This window comes from Pseudochaenichthys georgianus, chromosome 12 (genome assembly GCF_902827115.2).
Source record: "Pseudochaenichthys georgianus chromosome 12, fPseGeo1.2, whole genome shotgun sequence".
NCBI classification, from domain to species: Eukaryota; Metazoa; Chordata; class Actinopteri; order Perciformes; family Channichthyidae; genus Pseudochaenichthys; species Pseudochaenichthys georgianus.
This window is the reverse complement of record NC_047514.1, coordinates 3,833,804-3,855,517: the sequence shown is the minus strand read 5'-3', so window position 1 is coordinate 3,855,517 and position 21,714 is coordinate 3,833,804. Positions and strand designations below refer to the sequence as shown.

The 21,714-nt window shown below is 40.9% G+C and overlaps 2 protein-coding genes across 7 annotated transcripts in view; one reads left to right on the top strand and one right to left on the bottom strand.

Moving 5' to 3' along the window:
- Positions 1 to 9,684, top strand: part of LOC117455794 (amyloid-beta A4 precursor protein-binding family A member 1-like) — a 20,293-nt gene extending 10,609 nt beyond the window's left edge. Inside the window, exons 6-13 of the mRNA XM_034095367.1 lie at positions 1,452 to 1,484; positions 1,705 to 1,791; positions 3,237 to 3,437; positions 4,599 to 4,778; positions 6,096 to 6,308; positions 7,734 to 7,853; positions 8,106 to 8,246; positions 9,039 to 9,684. Of these exons, the coding sequence (XP_033951258.1) occupies positions 1,452 to 1,484; positions 1,705 to 1,791; positions 3,237 to 3,437; positions 4,599 to 4,778; positions 6,096 to 6,308; positions 7,734 to 7,853; positions 8,106 to 8,246; positions 9,039 to 9,110 (1,047 nt within the window). The 3' untranslated portion in view covers positions 9,111 to 9,684. The remainder of the gene's footprint in view (positions 1 to 1,451; positions 1,485 to 1,704; positions 1,792 to 3,236; positions 3,438 to 4,598; positions 4,779 to 6,095; positions 6,309 to 7,733; positions 7,854 to 8,105; positions 8,247 to 9,038) is intronic.
- A 365-nt stretch (positions 9,685 to 10,049) lies between these two features.
- tjp2a (tight junction protein 2a (zona occludens 2)) overlaps positions 10,050 to 21,714 on the bottom strand; it is a 36,304-nt gene continuing 24,639 nt past the window's right edge. For all 6 annotated transcript variants that reach the window (XM_071204946.1, XM_071204945.1, XM_034095731.2 and 3 more), the window contains 16 exons: positions 21,178 to 21,308; positions 20,853 to 20,937; positions 20,584 to 20,734; positions 20,136 to 20,244; positions 18,821 to 19,040; positions 18,089 to 18,276; positions 17,898 to 17,993; positions 17,726 to 17,805; positions 17,436 to 17,646; positions 16,711 to 16,811; positions 16,045 to 16,269; positions 14,802 to 14,906; positions 14,459 to 14,659; positions 13,793 to 13,870; positions 12,654 to 12,739; positions 10,050 to 11,989 (listed from right to left, as the gene is read on the bottom strand). In XM_071204946.1, coding sequence (XP_071061047.1) covers positions 11,854 to 11,989; positions 12,654 to 12,739; positions 13,793 to 13,870; positions 14,459 to 14,659; positions 14,802 to 14,906; positions 16,045 to 16,269; positions 16,711 to 16,811; positions 17,436 to 17,646; positions 17,726 to 17,805; positions 17,898 to 17,993; positions 18,089 to 18,276; positions 18,821 to 19,040; positions 20,136 to 20,244; positions 20,584 to 20,734; positions 20,853 to 20,937; positions 21,178 to 21,308 — 2,203 coding nt within the window. In that variant the 3' untranslated portion in view covers positions 10,050 to 11,853. The remainder of the gene's footprint in view (positions 11,990 to 12,653; positions 12,740 to 13,792; positions 13,871 to 14,458; positions 14,660 to 14,801; positions 14,907 to 16,044; positions 16,270 to 16,710; positions 16,812 to 17,435; positions 17,647 to 17,725; positions 17,806 to 17,897; positions 17,994 to 18,088; positions 18,277 to 18,820; positions 19,041 to 20,135; positions 20,245 to 20,583; positions 20,735 to 20,852; positions 20,938 to 21,177; positions 21,309 to 21,714) is intronic.

Sequence of the window (21,714 nt, the reverse complement as noted above, 5' to 3'; positions counted from 1 at the left end):
CATTTCCAGTAACAAAATATAATGCAGGATATTATATGTACATTAATTGTGCAAGAAATTGATTATTTCATATTAAATTGAATGTCAATGTAAAATGTACACTGGTCCAGTTATCAAGAGATGATGTATTATGTAACACGGATTGCTTTTGCTCTTTAAATTAGAAGAATTATCCAGGGATTTTTTTTTAAATACGCTGTTGTAGCAGTCATGTGAAGGTTATGGCTGTGAGGAAGAAGAAGATGGTTTGCAGTGACAGCGTGGCATTCAGAACTGTGTGAGGGGGGAGATTGGTGAATAAAGTCTGAGGCAGGGAGAGGACATGAACTGAACTCTGAACGGTTGACAGATCCAGGACAGCGGCTCTGTGAAGGTCTGAGAACCCTACAGGGAGGGAGACATTTAGAGACGATGTAATGGTGAGGGGGAGACAGAAGTCATTTCATGCTTTGAGACAGGAGGAGGAGGACTGCTGTCTGTGTGAGCTGCCGTCTCACTTTTAAGGACAGCATCGACCTGACTCAAAAAGAATTGGATGAATATTGAAGACAACTGACCTGATACCAGTGCTAGGTTTTTCTCCCAAATAAAAAATCTGTTAACCGCTGTGTGAAAACATCGTCCTCAAAATCCCAATATGGTTAAGCTCAATATTCAAAAACCCAGGAAATACAAGTGACAATAAATGTTTATAAATATATTTGATGTAAAGGACGCTGACTCAATCAGCCCACGCTCCTCAGGCGAGATGATCCAGGCGTCATAGAAGGACCCGCTCTTTTTTTACGAGATGTCTGCATATTATATTAAATAAAATAATACTGGATGTGGCTTCGAGACGTCTTCCAGAGGGCAGGAGTTCATCTTGGGTTCATGATGATGATTCATGAGCAGCTTGGTTGAAAATAGGAAAGACTGTCTGCTCTGATAATGTCTCAACAACAAGGCAGTTTACAAAAATTGCGCCATCTGTAATAGAGGTCTGATAATCTCAATTCACGTCACGTATTATCGACGTAAGTCATTTCTCCTGATTTTGAAGGTGAGCAGACAGCATGAGTTTAAAGAGCATTACTATTACAAAAACCAAGAATTAGAAACACAAACCCCGACCTGTCATGAGTCCAGAAACGCATCTGTCTTCAGAGTCGTCTGTGTCACATCGATGAAGGGGAAACACTTCATCATGGTTGCTGCAATGGCCTCTGGCAGCCCGCTGTTGTCAGATGTGACACACGCACACACATAAACACACACACCCACACACCCCCCCCCCCCCCCCACACACACACTATTCATCTTCAAGGTCCTTTTGTTTTTTAATTTGGCATTTGGAGTAGAGACAGTGAATGAGGAGATTGGGTTGTTTTCCATCCACAGAAAAAAAGGTATTTTCCGATCCTGTCAACGTGCGTTTTTTTAATCTCTTTTCTTCTTTCCGATCACGACAGGCTGCTCAGAAGCAGGCGAAGAACAGAAAAAAGGTACACTTGTTTTGTGATTGTATACGTGTTGTTTTGTTTCTTTGACTTCTCTCCATTTGACCTTCGGATTTAATGCATTTTCTTTTGTGGCATGTTAGATTTCATGCTCATCTGTGTTGGTTTGATGGCATTTGCCAGTCATGCTGCTCTGCTATCCTCCACTAGCATTCATCAACCTGTTACTTATTTGTCTCTTCTCTCCTCTTGTGGTTTCTCTCAGAGCCCAGACGCTGAGGCTCCGTCCACGGCTGAGGTCGATCTGTTCATGTCCACGCAGAGGATCAAAGTCCTCAATGCAGACACTCAGGTATATAATCACATGATGGTATTCAATAATCCTTCCGGAGGGGCAATCGAGTGGTGCAGTGATGACGTATTTTTGTAGGCAAAGTAAGCATCGAAAGGGATCCCTAGTCAAAAAGCCAATTCGTTTTTTCCATTGGATTTTGGAAATTGACGGAAATAATATCATTGGGAAACATGTTTATGATATTTACAAGGTTAGTTCAGCAGTATTATCTCCACATTTAACACCATTTAGGCTATAAACAAACTAAATGGCTGTGCGTCACAACCGCTAAGCTAAATGTGGCTAATGTTCAGCTTGAAGACGTTGAGTAATGTAGTGCCGGATAGGGAGTCGGAGGCGGTGCAATGGAGGTACAAAGCTTGCTTTAATGAGCAGCCGAAATGCAGGTGTTGTCGGGTCGCAGTCCGGGACGACAAGAGAGAGAAGACAGGAGGGCACACAATACATATTCTTTCACACACACATACGGGTATTGGGCCGAGCGCGACACCGTACTTCCGGTATCCGCCGTTTTACGCGAGGTGCAAGCAGCCGAGGGTTTAGCCGTACACCGTCTAGGTGTTGCTACGCTTCCTGTACTGAATATCATAGTCTATTGCCTTAATCAATATCTAGTCAACTCTAAAATACCACATATATGCAATGGCATGATAATAATATAATAATATTATTGTGACAAGTGGGGTATTCACCTGGTGTTTCCAGAAATTAGACGTAGATGCAGCCAAAATCGACGAAGGCCACTGTCGTTTTCCCATACATCTGCAGGCAGTCTGTAAGGGCAATCCCACAACCCACACAGCTCTAGTTTACGCTGGTAACGACCTAGAGCACACCCCTCAAGTCCAGAGATGTAATCCGAAGACATGCAGCGATTTCTTCGGTCGTTAATTCAGAAAAAAAACCTAGTGCGCTCTGCCTGGCTACGTTAGCTAACTGTTTATATTTGCACCTCCAGGAAAATGGCGTATTTATATATATATATGTCGCGCGTTGCATTGTGGGTAGCTCGTGATGTCACTGTGTGTGAAAGAATAGACAACCACATACATGTCCGTGTGGAAACAATACCCCCAACTCTAGTTCCATGTGTGGATTATGTAACCCAGTGTATTAAAGGTGGTCACCACAGTAGTCTCATTTAATCGCATGTAAGCAACCGTAGTTTTAAAGTCACACAGAAACTAAGGACATTCACGGAAGGGATATTTACTGATGAATTTAATGACGTAGAACTAAACGTGAAAATCTCTTCAGCTAAACCATAGATCTTATTTCAGGCAGCTAACCAAAAACGTTCAAAACTAAGTTGACTTCAAGAAGAGGGAACCAGAAGTTCTAACACATTTCCCGGTTGTAAGACTCGTTCCTGCACCACTCTGTCACCATACAAGAGATAATGATTCATCTGAGAGTACCTTATGTCTTCTTTTGATCTCCAGGAGTCTTTAATGGACCTCCCCCTGAGGACGATCTCCTACATAGCGGACATCGGGAACATGGTGGTGCTGATGGCCCGGGGGAAGATGGTGCGCTCCCGCAGCACGCAGGAGAACCTGGACCAGGCCGCCGAGCAGACCACCATGAGCCCCGATGACCGGAGGCTGTACCGGATGATCTGCCACGTGTTCGAGTCCGAGGACGTGAGGCATTCATTCATAACTATGTTGTTGTTTTATCCTATTATAAATCATACTGTTTGGATGCTTGTATTTTGGGTTTACTACTCGCTACCGTCTTGGCAGGACCAGGAAATGTATTTGTTAGCTGAAAACAACATGGCTAATTGTGGCATTATCTAAGGCAGTGTTTCTCAAACTTTTTCAAACCAAGGACCACTTAACCTATAAAAAAACACTCGCGGACCACCTAACTCCACAAATATCCAAAAGCACATCGTTTTTCTAGAACAGATTACAAATCGCGTGAAAATGGTTTAAACAAGTGGCAACGTGTGTGATGAAGGTGTTGCGCTGGGCTATATCATGCAATCGAAAGTGAAACTTAAGCTCACTCCATTGCGGAGAATTTCCCGCGAGAGTGCGGAAAACTTAAATGTATTTATTTATTTCAAATGTGAAATGTTACCAATATACTCACGGACCACTAGGGGGCGCTCACGGACCACTGGTGGTCCGCGGACCACACTTTGAGAAGCACTGATCTAAGGCAATACTATAGTTAAAAATACAATAATATCGTGTTGTCTTGCTTTGAGTTAGACAAGAGGAGTTTCAGGTCCAGATCACCTGGAGATTAGGAAAGCTTGCAGTTAGAACATTATTTCTAAGCATGCTGCCATTTGGCCTGGAGTTATTAGAGGGCCTCTTTTAAGAAGTTATCCCCTTCCTGTGCTTAGCTAGGCTTAACATGTCAGTGCTATCTTTGTGAAAAACGTTTTTTTATTGTTTTTACATGCACTAATATTTTGTACAAAGAAATTCATTAGGAGAAGAAAGGTCATGCTGACATTTACAAAAACAAGATTTACACAGGGAGAAGTTTTAAACTTAAGGAAACATTCTGGTGTATTACAACTTGGTTTTATTGAGAATATTTGTTAATAGTTCAATTACAACAATAACACTGTGAATTTGGTTAATTGCAACAACAACAACAACAACAACAACAACAAAAAATAGTGTCAGTAGAGTCCTCATAAGTGTGTGTTTGTGTTTAAATGGCATGTCAACAAACCTTTTGATCATGAGGGTCATGCCAAGTTTATCTGCGCAGAATTAATTCCAGATGCCTCTATAAAGAGCTCTCTTCTTCCTCTTCCTCTTCCTCCTCCTCTCGTTCAGGCGCAGCTGATCGCTCAGTCCATCGGTCAGTCTTTCAGCGTGGCCTACCAGGAGTTCCTCAGGGCCAACGGCATCGACCCGGAGGACCTGAGCCAGAGAGAGTACAGCGACCTGCTGAACACTCAGGACATGTACAACGACGACCTCATCCACTTCTCCAAGTCAGAGAACTGCAGGGATGTAAGTGAGCCAGCAGGGGGCAGCACAGTCACAGCGCTCGTACTTCTGCTTAAATTGGTTTATTTCGACTCATAAAAATACATTCTCATGATACACAGAACTACCTTCCAAAACAATTGCTCATTATTATTTATTTACATCTACATTAACCTGACTTTTACAATTAAAACGTTAAGTTGAATTGAGGTTTTTATTTAATTTTGTCAAAATATCTTAATCTAGATACAGTTGAAAATAAAATCATATTTTTATGATATTTTACATTACATTACATTACATTACATTGCATTTAACTGACGCTTTTATCCAAAGCGACTTACAATAAGTACATTCGACCAGGAAGACACAACCTTGAAGAAAACAGAATCATATAAGTACATCAGGTTTCATAGAGCCAAACATTTCAAGTGCTACTCAACTGGCTATAGATAATCCAGTCCTTTATTAGTATATAAGTGCTTTGTTAGCAGTTCTTTGTTAGTAATTCTATCGCTCTAAGTGGAGTCGAAAGAGATGAGTTTTCAGTCTGCGCCGGAAGGTGTGTAAGCTTTCTGCTGTCCTGATGTCAATGAGGAGCTCATTCCACCATCTTGGAGCCAGGATAGCAAACCCACGTGTTTTTGCTGATGGGAACTTGGGTCCCCCTCGCAGCGAGGGTGCAGCGAGTCGTTTGGCTGATGCAGAGCGGAGTGCACGTGCTGGGGTGTACGGTTTAACCATGTCCTGGATGTAGGAAGGGCCAGATCCATTCGCAGGAGAATTTAGGAAGGTTGAAGACCAGACGAGCCGCTGCATTCTGGATGGGCTGCAGAGGTCGGATGGCACATGCAGGCAGACCAGCCAGGAGGGAGTTGCAGTAGTCTAGGCGTGAGATGACGAGACCAGAACCTGCGTCGCTTTCTGGGTCAGCTGAGGACGCGTCCTCCCGATGTTGTAAAGCGTGTATCTGCAGCAACGGGTTGTAGCAGCGATGTTTGCAGTGAAGGACATATTTCAATCTGTTAGTTTGCCTTCCAGTGGTTTCAGATGAGCAGCTGTTTTTGGAGTCACAGCTGTGGGACAGTTTTGAAAAAAGTATTTTATCAAGGTGAATTTAGAGATGCTCAACCTGGTCTGACCTCAGATCAACCCCCCCCCCCCCCCCCCCACTCTTTAAATACAACATTTGGACAGTGAATTTTTCCATGGTCCATCCTGAAGAAGGAAACCGGTTCATACAAAAATGATGACTTTAAGATGACTCCACTATAAGAGCTCATTCTGTCTCTGTAAAGTTTTTATGGAGACAATAAACCTCTCCATTGTGGTTCCTTGAAGGTTTACATTGAGAAGCAGAAAGGAGAGATGCTTGGCGTGGTGATAGTGGAGTCTGGCTGGGGCTCCATCCTCCCCACCGTCATCATCGCCAGCATGATGCATACTGGGCCGGCGGAGAAGTCCAGTCGCCTGAACATCGGAGATCAGATCATGACCATCAACGGGACGAGTCTGGTGGGACTGCCGCTCAGCACCTGCCAGAGCATCATCAAGGTACGCCACTTATTCTTTCGCATATTTTTAGGATCATTCCATATTTATTTCACTTAAACAAAGACAAGTCAGTGAAGTGGAAGTGATAGGTTGTCTAAGAATTTTCTACGGCATGACAATGTTTAAATGGACTACAATATGTGTGCATCAAGAAGCAGAATTTATTCAATTAAGAGCTGCTTTGTTGATATGTCATAATCTTTTTTTTTATTGAATAATACATCGTGTTAAAGGTCACATTTTATCCATCCATCTTCCAGGTGTTGTCCTTTTTAATAAGTTTAAGTGCTTCATTTAGCTTAAAACAACAGGACAAGGAGTATGCAGCCATACAGTACTGACTTGGTGTACCACAGGGCAGGCGCATGGTACCCCTATGGGTATCGTTAAGGTTTTAACGGTACTACTACTTTTATCGATACCGCTTATCGGTCCGGTCTTTTAACGGTACTTTTATCGGTTCTTTTGGAGAAAAAAATAAGGTAAATTAACTAAACAAATTGTGAACAAATCTAACATTGCTTTTTATTTAAATTAAATACATAATATTTCACATCAAAAGAAACAACAACGTTTTAACAAATCGTATTAAATAATCTGATGACAGAACTGTAAACAGAATAGCTGAAACTTATCAAAATAAATAACTCAGTTGCCTCTAATCATTAACCCATGTTTGTATAATGTAGTTAACTCTGTGTGTTGCTGCTAGCATACATAACACCTGACCTGAAACGTTACTCCTGGAGGGGGCTACAGAGCTATAAAAGACAGTCGAACCCGGTGCATTCCTCCGTCTGAATGTGGTGCGCTTTTGCAAGATGTTTAGACAAATTGCTCGTGTTACCGCCCTTACATGCTAAACTCTTATTGCACTTTAGGCAACGAGCATCGAGACGGGTAAAGTTTAACCACACCTCGGAGCGCGTTCTCTCCGCCATCTCCTCCGTGTGTGTGTGTGTGTGTGTGTGTGTGTGTGTGTGTGTGTGTGTGTGTGTGTGTGTGTGTGTGTGTGTGTGTGTGTGTGTGTGTGTGTGTGTGTGCGTGTGTGTAAACTGCCCCCTCGCAAGCAGGCGGGGGAGAGAGATCGAAAATACTAAAAAATAATCATAGTTCATTTTGCAGTCTTTTTGCGTATTAGAAACGGAGTTGGCGACACTAAAACTGTAATATAATGTTTGTGTAGCAATAATACACGACATATATTTTTTACATGTTTCCAGTACCGAAAAAAAGACCGTTCACGTCGGAGCTTAACGGTACCACGGTCTTTAATAATTCAGCCCCGGGGCCCGTTTAATACCGGGGCTCGGTATACCCATCCCTACCTATCTATTTCCCCCCCCCCCCCCCCCGTTTTTGTTGTGTGTTTTGACCTCTGTGATGTCGGCCTCCTGCGGCTAACCACACTCTGTCCTCCCTCAGGGTCTCAAGTCTCAGTCCCGGATCAAGCTGAACATCGTCAGGTGTCCTCCTGTTACCATGGTGCTCATCCGCAGGCCGGACCTCAGATACCAGCTGGGCTTCAGCGTCCAGAACGGCATTGTGAGTGCAGGGGCCGATAATACCCTCATATAATGCTAATGCTGCTTCCCTTCTTCTGATGATTATAGAAGAGCTTCAACAGTGATGTAAACATAGAGTTCCTTAGCAACAAACCTGGAACAGTTATTGTTATGTGGACGTATTCATAGTGTGTACGTGGTTAGTCTCAGTTACTGTCACTAGGAGCTTTAATATGATCCTCTGCTACAGCGTCTGTCCACACTTTAAGACCACTCTCCCTGTGTTTAACAGATCTGCAGCCTGATGAGAGGAGGCATCGCTGAGAGAGGAGGCGTCCGCGTCGGTCACCGCATCATCGAGATCAACAGCCAGAGTGTGGTGGCAACGCCTCACGAGAAGATCGTCCAGATTCTTTCTAACGCCATGGGAGAGGTAGGAGGGGTTTCCCTTTTTAAATCAAGAGAATACATCTCTGAGGATATGTGTTCCTACTCAAAGGATGCGAGTTAGTTCTACTTTGCTTTTCTTATTTGGTGTGAAAGGGGCCATATGATGCTTTCTCCCCTTTCCTGTAGTCTGTTATAGGTTTTTGTTCTTGTCAAAATCCCAAAGTTCCCTCTTTATATATTTTTTTCAATTCTTTATTTAGAAGATAGTTGAGGACATTTCACCAGTTGCAATGAGATATACTTGCAGTCATAGGGAGTAGTAGACATTTACAATACAACGACGGTATACATTAAACCCTCCTCTTCTCATTGTCCTTTTTTTCTGATGTGCATCTTATACTATACAATGTTCATGAACTTAATACAATAACAGAAGGGATGTTTCGTAACAGAGGCATAATTGACTTAGTGAGGGACAACCCTGCAGGTGTAATAACAGTCAAACAAACAATACATTACAATATTTTAGTAATTAGACCAAGCAACCTTTTTCTTATGGGGATAGAAGTGGTTATCAGTAGTTTGTTAATTCTATGAAATGTGGCCGTGTCCCTTTATACATTTTTAAAGAGCAAAATTACACTTTCTCCTGGTTTTAGTTGGAAGGATCCGTGGGAAAAGTCGAGTTTAATTGACAATAGCGTATTAATGATTGAAAGAACAGCCCATTAAAGCAACACAACTTAATTTATGATTGAAATCAGTATTCTTCCCTTCAAATAAACGTCTCTTTTTGTGTTTTGAATTCTCATAATTTGTCTTCTTTCTGCTCCAGATCCACATGAAGACGATGCCTGCGGCGATGTACCGCCTGCTGACAGCGCAGGAGCAGCCCGTCTACATCTGAACACACGTCTCACATCACTCACTCTATTTCCATCCATCTTCCAGTTGTTCTGAATCATCTGTATCCTGTTCAGTATCACTTGACTTGCCTTAATCTGTACAGTACACTGTCATGTAAACATGTACATCTACAGATTCGCAGCAGAAGGCAGATTATCTCACTAGGCCGGAGTTTTAATGTGACGTGTTATGTTCGACCAAAGAGAAATTGTGGATTTTATTGTGCATATCTAGGTGGCAAACAGAGTAAATATTACCTTTGGTTAAATAGCTGTAATATCTGAATGTACTCTAATCATGTTGGACCTATAAGTTGTCAGGGCGACTCAGATGATGAAGAACTTTTGAACTGAAGTGAGAAAGATAAAGAGGAATGCATGTATAATTCTGCTGAATAAAGTCTCAAGAAAAGGCAGTTTCTGTCAATGCTGGTTTGTTTTATTCAAAAATGATATATTATGGGGTGTGGAAAATATCAGCAAAAACAAGTCGAAATTATTGAATTAAACGACATAGTAAAGTATGTCAAAATGTAAAAAGTATATCAAAGACATGCAAAAGAAACCGACAGAGTAGGTTTTACATTTCCCGAAAAAGTAACAGGGTAGAGTACGACTTAAATATTTGAAAAATATAGATAAGTATTTAAGAAATACCAAAAATGTAACTAAAAACTCTATTATTCATGTATAAGTATTCTTTGACATTAAAAAGTGTATTTTATTGTACGGTATAGAATAATTCATAAAGTAATGAGAAGTATCCTAAAGAAAAGAAAGAATTATATTACTTTGAGTCAGTTCCTACGTCTCTTTCCAACCCTGAAGTTATACAATAACACAAATCAACCAAACGAGGCAGCGGTGAATCAGCAACTCTCGTTGGTCAGACAACACGACACCTAAAGACTAAACACTTCCAAGAAGACATTGCAAAAATGTGAATGTAAAAACAAGATTTATTTATTTGAATTTCACAAGAGTACGTTCTGTAACACTAAAGGAGATCACAAACTAAAAAAGAAAAATCACAAACTAACAGACATTTAAAAAGAATCAGATCAACCAACATGATTGTCGTCACCATATTCCAGATGTACAAAGACTGTGTATATCAATATAAAAACATAAAATATGCAATAACAATATGATTGTCTCTGGAGGCAAGCTGCTTCAGCTCTGTTGCACCATTAAATCCAACTCTACCACTACATGTGTTTACACTACGCTCAGTCTTGATATATTTTAACAGTGACATCTGTAACATCGTGTGTTGACGTGAATACAGAAATGTTTAAATGCAGCTCCTATGGAAGTGCAGAGCATTCGCCAAAACAAGTTATCATGTAATTGGATCGCAAGCGGCTACATTTTCCAGATTATTAAATGTATATTTGCTATATCAGTGTTGACTGGCCAAAATATTACAGAAATGCACTGATAACGTAATGTTTCCCCATCCAGAGCTAAAAGGCACTTGAAAATATGCCGCTTCCCAGAATCCACGCATATAACACAGTGTAGAGTATATATACACATGTAGAGGCGTACAGTAAATCCGAAAAGAGCGGTCAGGAGAGGGAGAAGAAGACCAACACCTACTTGACATCAGAGTGAACGACCCATACTGACACACTGTGATTTATACAATGTTCTGGTTCTGAAAGAAGCTATCGTGAAGGTTTAGACCTGGGCAGATAAAAGCACAAAACTGTTGGGATGAACCAAAGTCTACATTCTGTACATTGTCTACAGCACCGTATCTATTGGTGTTAGCTCCAGTTTCTATGTTGCTGTGACATCCCAGTGAAAACACGTGTTCCTAAAAATTATATTGTCTTAAAATCCTTAAAAAAAATCTTGTATTTTTCCAAATGGAAGTTCTCAGGGATTTCCAGAATCGCTAATTTGAGATGTTGGCAAGAGAGAATTTTGTCTGATTTCAATAGTTTTCTTTCCTGTTTCTTTATGATATAAGAACAAGTAAAAAGTAATGTGCCAATATCATTTGTTTAAGTTCCTTTAAAGTAATGTTACAAATAGGTTGTCAAATTATCACGTTTTTATTGTTGTTATGCTCATTTTGGCCACAAGAGGTTGAATTGAAAGTGCGCATTAACATTTATTTTTGGACATTTTAAAAGATTATGTTGGTAAAACTTTTACTTTTTTTTAAATGCATGACAGAAAAATATTGTGATTAGAAAAAGAAAATTAATTAATTAATTAATTTTTGATTCGATCAGAGTAGGAAATAGGTAAAAAATCATATTTGTCGTACAGAGGGCAAATAATTTATTCTTACAGATGCCAAAAAAGGTGTATTTTCTAAAAACCTTTTCAATAAAGTCACAGCATATTGAACTTTTAGAAAAACATGCTTAGCTCTGATGCTCTAATGTAATGGTAACATATGAGAGACTGGGCCCCGATGTAATGGGGAAGAAAACTCCTTTCAGACTCAACAAAAAAACATGATATCTTTGAAAGGGAACATCAGAAAATCTCCTATTTGTGTAGGACGGTAAACTTTGAAAAACGCACCTTGATAGGAATATTGTGTTTTTAAAATGTCCTTGAATTAGTGTTAAAATGTCCAGGAATCTGTCTCCAGGTAGAAAGAAGTTCAGAGACTTTCCATCGAGGTAAAGCTCGTTGAGCCGTTACCAAGGCCACACTGCTGTCGGCTCGTAGTGATGAATATGTGGGAGGGGTCCTGCGGGGATGATGTCACTTCCTGTGGGCCTACAGCTCGGTGTCGTTGTACCTCTTGGGGTTGTAGTAGCCTCTCTTGTTCTGGTCGGCCAGCTGCCGGCGGTACTCTGCCTCCTCGTCCTCGTAATGCTGCGACCTGGGGGGGGGCTGCTGCTCTGCGTTGGAGCTGAGACCACAACACACACACTTATTTTTTTCTGTCGCAAAGACCAAACGTCCACAACATCATTTTGTAACGCAGGGGTGTCCAAACTTTTTTCACCGAGGGCCACATACAGAAAAATATACGAAGGGCTGGGACGCTCACTAAAGGTGTATCGCCTCATAAGTTCAGTTATAAGTTAACACAATCAATCAAATGTAGGTCAATGATACTCGTGAGTGTCGGCAGCTCATTCCTTAAAGCAGAAGCCTCAGATTGATTATAATAAGGAGAAATAGGAAGGGTAGATCAACTAAGATTTGTTAGAACATGTTTCCAACTTTATTTGACTGAATTTATTTGAAAAGTGGGCTTATTAACACATGAATACTACTGTGTAATATACTTGAACATATATATTTAAGAAGTATAATATGAGAAAAGCACAAGTTTCGAGCCGTAGTTTGGACCTCCCTGCTGTGAGGTACGTTCACTGTGAGGAGGGCTGCTCTCACCCTAAATAGTGCAGAATAGTCTACTGTATAAGTAATTGGAATATTGATATATATAAGTTGCAAACCAATGAATGTTATGGATGTTGTTTCAGAAGTTATCGAGTTATCTTTCTGTCTCAGAGACCAAACATCATTCTGTGAGTCATGTTCACTGTGAGGAGTGCTGCTCTCACCCGATTGGCTGCGGGCGGTTGTGGTTGGGTTTTGGCAGTTTCACCGGGACGGCGTAGATGTCCGGATGCTTCTGGGCGATTTCCAGCTGTGCAGAGAAGAGAGACACAGAGACACAGAGACATCAGAACAGAGAGGAATAGCTGTTTACTTCACCATCAGCAGCTCAAACTGTGCAATCCATGATTTACCTCTTACTTATACTCCACATACATATTGTAATGCACATATTATATACTGTAGTAACATTTGTACACTAACTTCTTCTCTTTTTGTATCTGATTTTATCTTTGTATTGCACATTCTTACACCATTTCTCATTTTAATACCGTCAGTCTCGAACAACTTCTGAATATTTTGCACATTTGTACACAGAGCTACCTCTTTAAATATCTGCACAGATCTCTACTTTCCGTACCAATACTGCACATATTTTACTTTATATTCTGAGTATATGTAGTAAATATTATAATGTACATCGTTTTGGGTATATCTATAAACTTTACTAAATATTTAAAAAGTTTTGTGCAATTGTTTTATTTTTGGTAAATTCCTTACAATGTATCTTCGTTAACAGTGTTTACTTCTGCACGATGTACACCGAGGCAAAGGCACGACACCCAGCTAAATAAAGTATTCTGGTTCTCATTTGTGACATTAGTGACTTTGACCCTCTGACAAGCCATTTCTCCTCGAGTGAGAGTCGACGTTGGTGCCATTGGAGTAAAAAAAAAGTGCACATGAAACAATATTCCCTTAAAAAGCTCCCTTCATGAATCAGTGACAAACAAAACCCTGCGTTCAGCTGTGAGTCAGTCCGAGTCAAACCCATCAGGTCAGGTTTCTGAACTCAGCGCAACATTCCCTCTTTTGGTTATCATCCGCCCGATTGGAAGAGTGTTTTCTTTGTCAGAGCGCCCCGAACGAGGAAGCTGCATTTCCTCAAAGAACTATACTGTCGTTGTTACAATTACACAGACAGAGGATGCCGCTCCTATATAAATAACTGGAAACACATTTGTTCTTATTCTCTTAATGTTTTAAGTGAGTATCAGGTCAGAAGAACAGACGAGTGGCCCCTGAGCAGACCCCCCCCCCACACCATACTTCATGCTGTAATATGAATAAAAAGTGAACCTACTCGAGCGTTTTCGGCCTCCTGCAGCTCCAGCATCCTCTGAGCCCGGGCCAGATGGTCCATCTTCTCAAAGGCTTTAATCTAGGAGGGAAAAAACACATATCATTAACATTTCATTTCTGATGATAATAAATAGTAGATACTGCACATCCACATGTCATGAAGTTTCAAAAGTGACAGTGAGTGAAACATTAGAGTAAGATCTCCATGAGATGATGATGGCAAAACACATATGAGTTATTTGGGATTTTAATGGAGGGTTACGAACATTCAAAACGATGCGCACACATTCAGTTTACCTGATCCCCCGTTTTCTATTTCATATTAGAAGCAAAAGGAGGAAGGAAATGAAATAAATAATCATTTAATAATAATAACCGAGTCAAAGCCTCTGAGTATTTCTTTGCTTGTTTTTCCAAAAACAAACTTATTTCTTTAAGAACAAAAAAATCTATGTCTCATGTATGTACATTTAGAATCAGTAATATGTGTGCATATCAATTTGACACTGCTTAATTGTGTATTGTATAATAGTAATAGTAGTAATAGTATAATAGTCATGTTAAAACATTTTATTATTGTTTTACACATTCGAAATAAATCTAATCAAATAAAAAATGCTTGAGGTTTAAAAGATCTGTTGCATTAAGCATTCATTGTGTCTCTAACCTTTCCCAGGAAGGACTTGCCGACGGGGTCCTCCTCCCCCGGTCTGGGCACCTCTGAGGTCTGGGTCAAACGGGGGACGGAGGGCTTCAGGGCCACAGGGGGGGGGGGCGGTCTGTTCACAGCCACTACGTCGCTGCTGATGGTGCTGCTGGAGTGAGAGTCGTAGCTCCGAGACGAGTCGGTCCGAGTCTGAGCGCGCACCTGTCGCAGGAAAGGACAGTTTATGATTATTTATTTATAAGTACAAACACATTGAAAATCCACTGGGGCCTGGAGAGCTTACTAATCACCAGGACGTGTATACAGAGTGATTTTGGATGAGGAAAGAGGGGGAGGGTCTCACCTTCGGGGGTTCAGGGACAAAAGGAGGGGGGGGGCTGGGCTCTCTGTTCAGCATCTCTCTGCTGCCCGCCCTCCTCATACGACCCCGGGGTTCAGGATGAGGCTTCTACACACACGAAAGGCAGAGAGAGAGAGAGGCAGAGAGAGAGAGAGAGGCAGAGAGAGAGAGAGAGAGAGAGAGAGGCAGAGAGAGAGAGAGAGAGGCAGAGAGAGAGAGAGGCAGAGAGAGAGAGGCAGAGAGAGACAGAGAGAGAGAGAGAGCAACACACACACACACACACACACACACACACACACACACACACACACACACACACACACACACACACACACACACACACACACACACACACACACACACACACACACACACACACACACACACACAAACACACGGTTGGTCAGGGTCAGCTTATGGAAAGTGAGAATAAGAAGGGTGACTGTTGGGATTTAGCTTGCATGTTTAGAGTAGCTAGCACTGCTCTAAACTAGCTGGGTTTTACCTTAATGTGTCATATTTGAGATATTGTGTAATAACATTTCGGACATTTGACAAAAATATATGCAGGTTGTTGCCCCTTGTTGTTGCCCCTCCTATAGCCAGCAGAAGGATCATTAAGGGTTTTATGGTCATGGTCTGGAAAATGAATTGAATGTTGTGTTATGTAATTAATTGTGAATAACCTTCACCATAACAGCAAATGCATTTTCTGTAGCTGTTAGCGTAACGTAGCTCGAAGACACGTCAATGTGTGTCAGCGTTTTGTTTATGATCATGTATATGAGAAAAAAAGGGCAACAAATTCATAATATATAAACTTAACACTTGAAGCAACGGGTTTTTTCTCTCTCTCAGTGTTTTAGGATTTGATTGGTCTAGGTTTGTTATTCTGCGTCCTTGAAACGTTATGGAGTTTTGTCCATTACAATGTGTTGCAACCCTGGATCTCGTCACCACCGAAAAGCGTCTGTCTTGCTTAAAGACTGTAACAATTCCCTAGGGTATTAACCACAACAATTTAATTTGCGAGCCCATAGTGAGATTTTGAGAATAACGAGAGATTAACAGCTAACCTAAACTCTTTGTTAGGTTAGGGAGTTGCTCAGATTATGAAATAGTCCCATTGCGTGATAACAGAATAATGCAGTTGTTCAGTTGTTTCAAATGTCTTTTACTGTTTACCCAACCCCATTGCATAGTGTGTGATTGCTATACTAAAAAGAGCATTTCTCAGTGTCCTCACCTCGTCGGGCATCACAGGCTCTGATGAGCGGCTGATGGCGGAAACCGGCGTCGGCTCGTCCGGCATCTCGTCCAGCTCGTTGTCGGTGTAAGCTCCGCCCTCGTCCGCTGTGTCCTCGTAGTCGCTGGCCAGCCGGCTGTCCATGCTCAGGTAGTCTGCGCTCATCGTTGATAGGTAGGACATGCGGTCGTCATGGAGATCCAGGTCTTCGTCTGAACCGTCCAACTGAGGAGAAGAAGTGACAAACAAATTTAACACGCGGACACTCAAATCCAGCACTAGACATGTTTTTTTGTTTTGTTTTTTTACGCTGCTACAGACAGTCTTGCACTAATGCACAATCTCAAAGATATTGAAGTGACTGTTATTTTGTATATATTGATTGTTGTGCTTTTATTTAGGTCTTAATGTGTGCATATGTATAAATGTGACTTTGATTGTGTATATATAGGTATATACATATTTGCATACATATTTTTATATATATTTGTTTTTGTATTCGGGATTGTGGGAAACGGCATTTCGATCTCTGTCTGTCCACACAAATTGAAAGATTGACAATACAGTTGATTTGATTTGACTTAACACTTGATGTATTATTACTCAAAAGTGAATCATCAGAGTCTATTCTTAGAGCTCATGAAATGTATTTGTAAACCGACTCACCTTGCCCTCACACACCCACACCGCTCGGTCCTGCTGCACCTGGATGGAGTCTTTCACGCTGCCGTACCACGCGTCATTGGAAGAGTTCAGGTCCACAGTCGCTGAATGTGCACAAAAACAAAACAAATAAAACATAAGTGAGGCAAAGAACCACCAACAGCGAGCATCATGGGAAAACAATATAAGAACAAATTCTATTTTTGTCACACCTTGTTTTACATTTTTTCTGTACCCATTGATTTCTGGGATTGAAGTTGTTGCTCTTCCCTTAGATAAAAGAACATGTAATCTCATACTAAGATAAGAAAAAACATCATTTTCACAATCTACACATTGTCCTGTGCAAAGAACCAAAAAAGAATATAGAATTATTGGCAATATTCCCCGGGAATAGGGATCTTCCAAAGGTCATACTTTGAGATCAGAGCTGCTTTTGTGGTGTTTCAATAAAGCTTTGAATGTCTGTTGTCATGTTTTATGATGTCCTAACTCACAAAGTGATTTATTAGATTAAATAACTTAGTTGTTTTTGAATAAATGTACTCTTGTGCCTCTCTTTGTGTGCTGCAAGTTGGAGTGCACTTTTTTAGACAGCACTGAACAAGTTGTTTATGATGCCAACAAATATGGATATTGGCAGAATATTTTTGTTACATTTCAACGTAAATGTAGTTGAAGCAACACAGCATAGCTTATTCTGCAGCAAATTTCATCGTAGAACGTACAGGTGAAGAGGTGCGAGCAGGTCTTCCTCAGTTTGACAGACTGCTCGTACAGTTTGCGTGCGCTGCGGGTGGATCCGGGCAGGAGGCGGTTCCTCATCGTCTTCACGCCTTGCTTGCTGTCCGGGTTGAGGAAGAGGACGATGGGATACCACTGAGTGTAGTTCAGAGTATCCACAGCTTTGGGAGTCACATCCAGCAGAGCGTGAAGGTCCTGAGGAGACAGAGATGTGGTTACATAATCGATCTAACGGTATATTTAGGAATCGGCCATTTTTATTCAAGTGCTTTACCTGTTCAATGATTTTTCGGATTGTGTTGAGTCTCACTACCCCAGAGGATTTCTCACTCCCTGCGTCTTTGGGCTCCGTTTCTGAGATGAAAAAAGATATTCGTAACATCAGTCAACTTTGAATACTTTGAATATGTTATTTAACACTGTGCCGCACTTAGGTTAGCACTTACTGGCGATGACAAACTCGTCTGGCATGTCTGTGCTTAGTTTTTCATTCACTGCATCGGAAATAGGTCCAAATATCACCACAGGTCTCCTGAAACCAGCTAAAAAAACATTTAGCAGGATTAGTCCCATGTCAAAAGGAAAAACAACATATCGTATATAAAACTGCAAAGTGACCAGTGGATGTTTTAGGTACCTTCACGTAAGACCACCCTCTCGTATGCAGGGAATTTTGTGGTGACTGGAGCAGCGCTGAGGTCTTCTCGGCTCTTGCGTATATCTTTCTTCTTCGCCGCCCTTTGGCCTCTAAGCCTCCAGAAGTCTCCTCTGTCGTTGCCGGAAGCGACCCGAGCTGCGTTCTGCACGTTGGACATTTGCTCGGCTCTGTGATAGAAAATACAAAAGGAGATTCAGTCAGAATCATGTTTATTAACAGTAGGGGATGAAGGTAATAATCCAAGATTGGAGTAGTAAAAACTCACAAATGTATGAAAAAGTACAAGATAATAAGTCATGAATTGATGAGGTTGATCAAGTGGAAGTGATGTGGACTGATGTTGTTTTATTAAAAAATAAACAGATAATAAAACTCCACAAATGTCCAGATTTTCCCTCAAATGTTTGACATTATTTTTGAGTGAGATTTTTCCTCACAACTTCCAAGATGTTGTTATTTTAAATAATAGGTTTGATTTGTGTCTCCTTTATTAACTATTTGAGTCTTAGATATTCTGTGTTTTTTTTGTGTTAAATGTTACCCGTCTGTCTTTTTTACCTACAATGGCTCTCATATACTTTTTCATTAATTGCTTGCCTTTGAATACCGGACTGTAATTCTACTGAGAAGATTCAGTTGTTTCCAGTTGCTCCATGATTTGTACTAGCATCGCCAACTCTTACATTTTAGAAAATACTCAACCCCACTCACCTGCTTTTGTTGGGGATGATTCCTTTCTCCCGCAGCTGGTTGTCTTTGTCAGAGCGGATTGCCAGCCAGTTGCCCAGTTTGCCATCATAAAGTGTATCCGTCACTTTGAAGATCTCTCCTCTGGTGAAAGGAAGACTCTGAGGAGCCTCCTTCTCGTACTCAAAGTGAGTCCTGATGAAAAACGAGTCACCTCTGCCGGATGCCAAAATGTCCTTGTAAACTAAAACAGAAAAAAACACTCCTGTCATTCTGGGTCTACTGGGTCACTGAGTGTCAATAGACATGATCCTTATACTAAAGACCACAACATTAGACTAAACACTATTTGGTGTTCCTCAGGGCTCAATCCTGGGCCCATTACTATTCCCTATCAACAACCACATAGATCTGTAAATCAATTCCATCTTTAGTTTTGCTGAATGTGGCGCTTTATTGATTCTCAGTTTTGTATCAATGTTATTAACCTTAGATGCACGAGTGACTAGACCCTAGACTCTTCCATAAGTGGGTCAAAAAGGACCCGTATTAGAATAATATGTGTTTTTATGCCATTTTTGGTTAAGAAAAATCACTTGTATAATATTTAGTATTATATTTTGGTTCACACTAGAAATATTTTAGATTTAATATTTCACTATTTATAATTGTAGACATTTTTTTTATATTTTGAACATATTGATGCAAAGATATCCGCTATTCTGAGATCCTCACAGTATTCCAGTCCCTTTTCAAAACTCATCTCTTCTCCTCTGTCTACTCGTAGCCCACCCCCCATCAGTCCATGCCGGTTGATCAAGTTTGATAGTCCTATACCCCCCACCCTAACCTTCCCTTATATTGTAAAGCGATTTTGAGTCCTTGAAAAGCCCTATAAAAATATAATGTATTATTATTATAGCGACAGGTATCAGATCTTGCTGTGTATAATACTCTTCCTGAAAGGTGTTACTTGTGATGTAGTCTGTGTGTCCTACAGTGAATGTATTCCTGACAGCAACAGGTGATAAGAACCAAAGGTTCCCATAGGATCCCATAGAAAATGCATGTGGGTCATTTTGACCCACTTATGGAAGCTTGGGGTAGTAATACAAAAACTACAATTTCTTAAAATGTATAAAATGTAAATTAAAAATGTGAATGGTATGATATCCAAAACATGTTTTTTGAGGAATAGCTGGAATATGAAATCATAAAAAAATGTAATTACAAAGATACTTCAAGAAAACCACCTCACCGGGTCAAATAAGACCCACTTATGCATCTAAGGGTTAAACGCAATACATGTTTGTATTAGCAGCCATTATCTATACAGTACCTTCAGGTTTGCTTTGAGCAAGAATGGTGACATCTTCTCCTTTGGGAACCTCCAGGAGGAAGAGGACAGCATCCTCACGCACCATGCCTCTGAAGTCCATGTTGTTCACCTGGAACAGACAAGAAATACCATCAGAGAGAGTGCTTTAGTATAGATTAGACAAACAAATAAAACAATGAACAGATGATCAAATAGTAAACATTTTTAAACAAAGGATAAGATACCTGAGCAATGGCACTAAAGTAAGAAATGGGCTCATTACATCCCGGTTCAGCCCATCATGTGGGGACATTCACAACTGAGATTGTGCCATTTTTTAAATTTTATTTTCTCTTTTAAGCATTTTTTCTTCAGTCTAATGGTGATCCAGATAGCCAATTCAGTCTGTAGTGCTAGGATGCGTATACATGTTATTGCAGGTTGTTGATGTGGAATAAAAGAGTGTCACCTTCATGATCTGATCTCCTGTCTGGAGTCCCTCCTTCTCTGCTGCACTGTCATCCTGAATGCCAGCGATGAAAATGCCGACATCATTCCCCCCCGCCAGCCTCATACCGACGCTGTCACCTTTCAGGAAACGCACCATCACTGTGTTCGGCCTGGAACACGTAAAGATAAAATACCTCATTATGAACATGCATACAAAATTAACTATTAGATAAAAATTGCTAACTATGGATTAAAGATCTTGAAAATATACACAATGGATAAACTGACCCATATATCTCCTGGTCCTCTATGCTGGGCTTTAGTGTCAACTTATGTGGAGCATGAAACCTCGGAGCTACAGCGACGGCTGGAACTGCACAAAATGAAAAAGAATCATGTTAATACTTTCTAGGTGCAACATTAGGACTGCAGATGGAAATGAGCTATTAACTAAAATCTGGCATGATTAATCTCTTCTCTTTTCTGAGATTAATGTATTTGTATGCATGGTCCTTGTTGAAAAAAATACATAATATTCCATTCAAATTGAAAGCTACTTAAAACTGGGAAACAAATCTAAGCTTCATGTATTCAGAAGGAGACATGGGTTCACCTGGTGGTGTTTCTGCCCGTGGCTCCTCCCTCTCTGACCGCAAAGGGGGCAGATCTTCCACAGCCCTGTCAGGAGGTCTGAATGGTGTTGCCATGGCGCCCATTTTTGCCAGCCTTTTGGGCGGGTCCTCTCTGGAATTTTCACAAATTCAAGTATGAGAATATTTTATTTCTTATCTCACACACACACACACACACACACACACACACACACACACACACACACACACACACACACACACACACACACACACACACACACACACACACACACACACACACACACACACACACACACACACACACACACACACACACACACACACACACACACACACACACACACACACACACACACACACACACACACACACACACACACACACACACACACACACACACACAGTCTAGCTTAGCCATAACTCTCAGCCCCCTTTGATTTAATGTAATGGATTGGCTAAGCTTCATGAAACACCAATCAACATAATCCTGCATTATCCAGATTTTCTTGCTGTATTAAACAACACCGATGATAAAT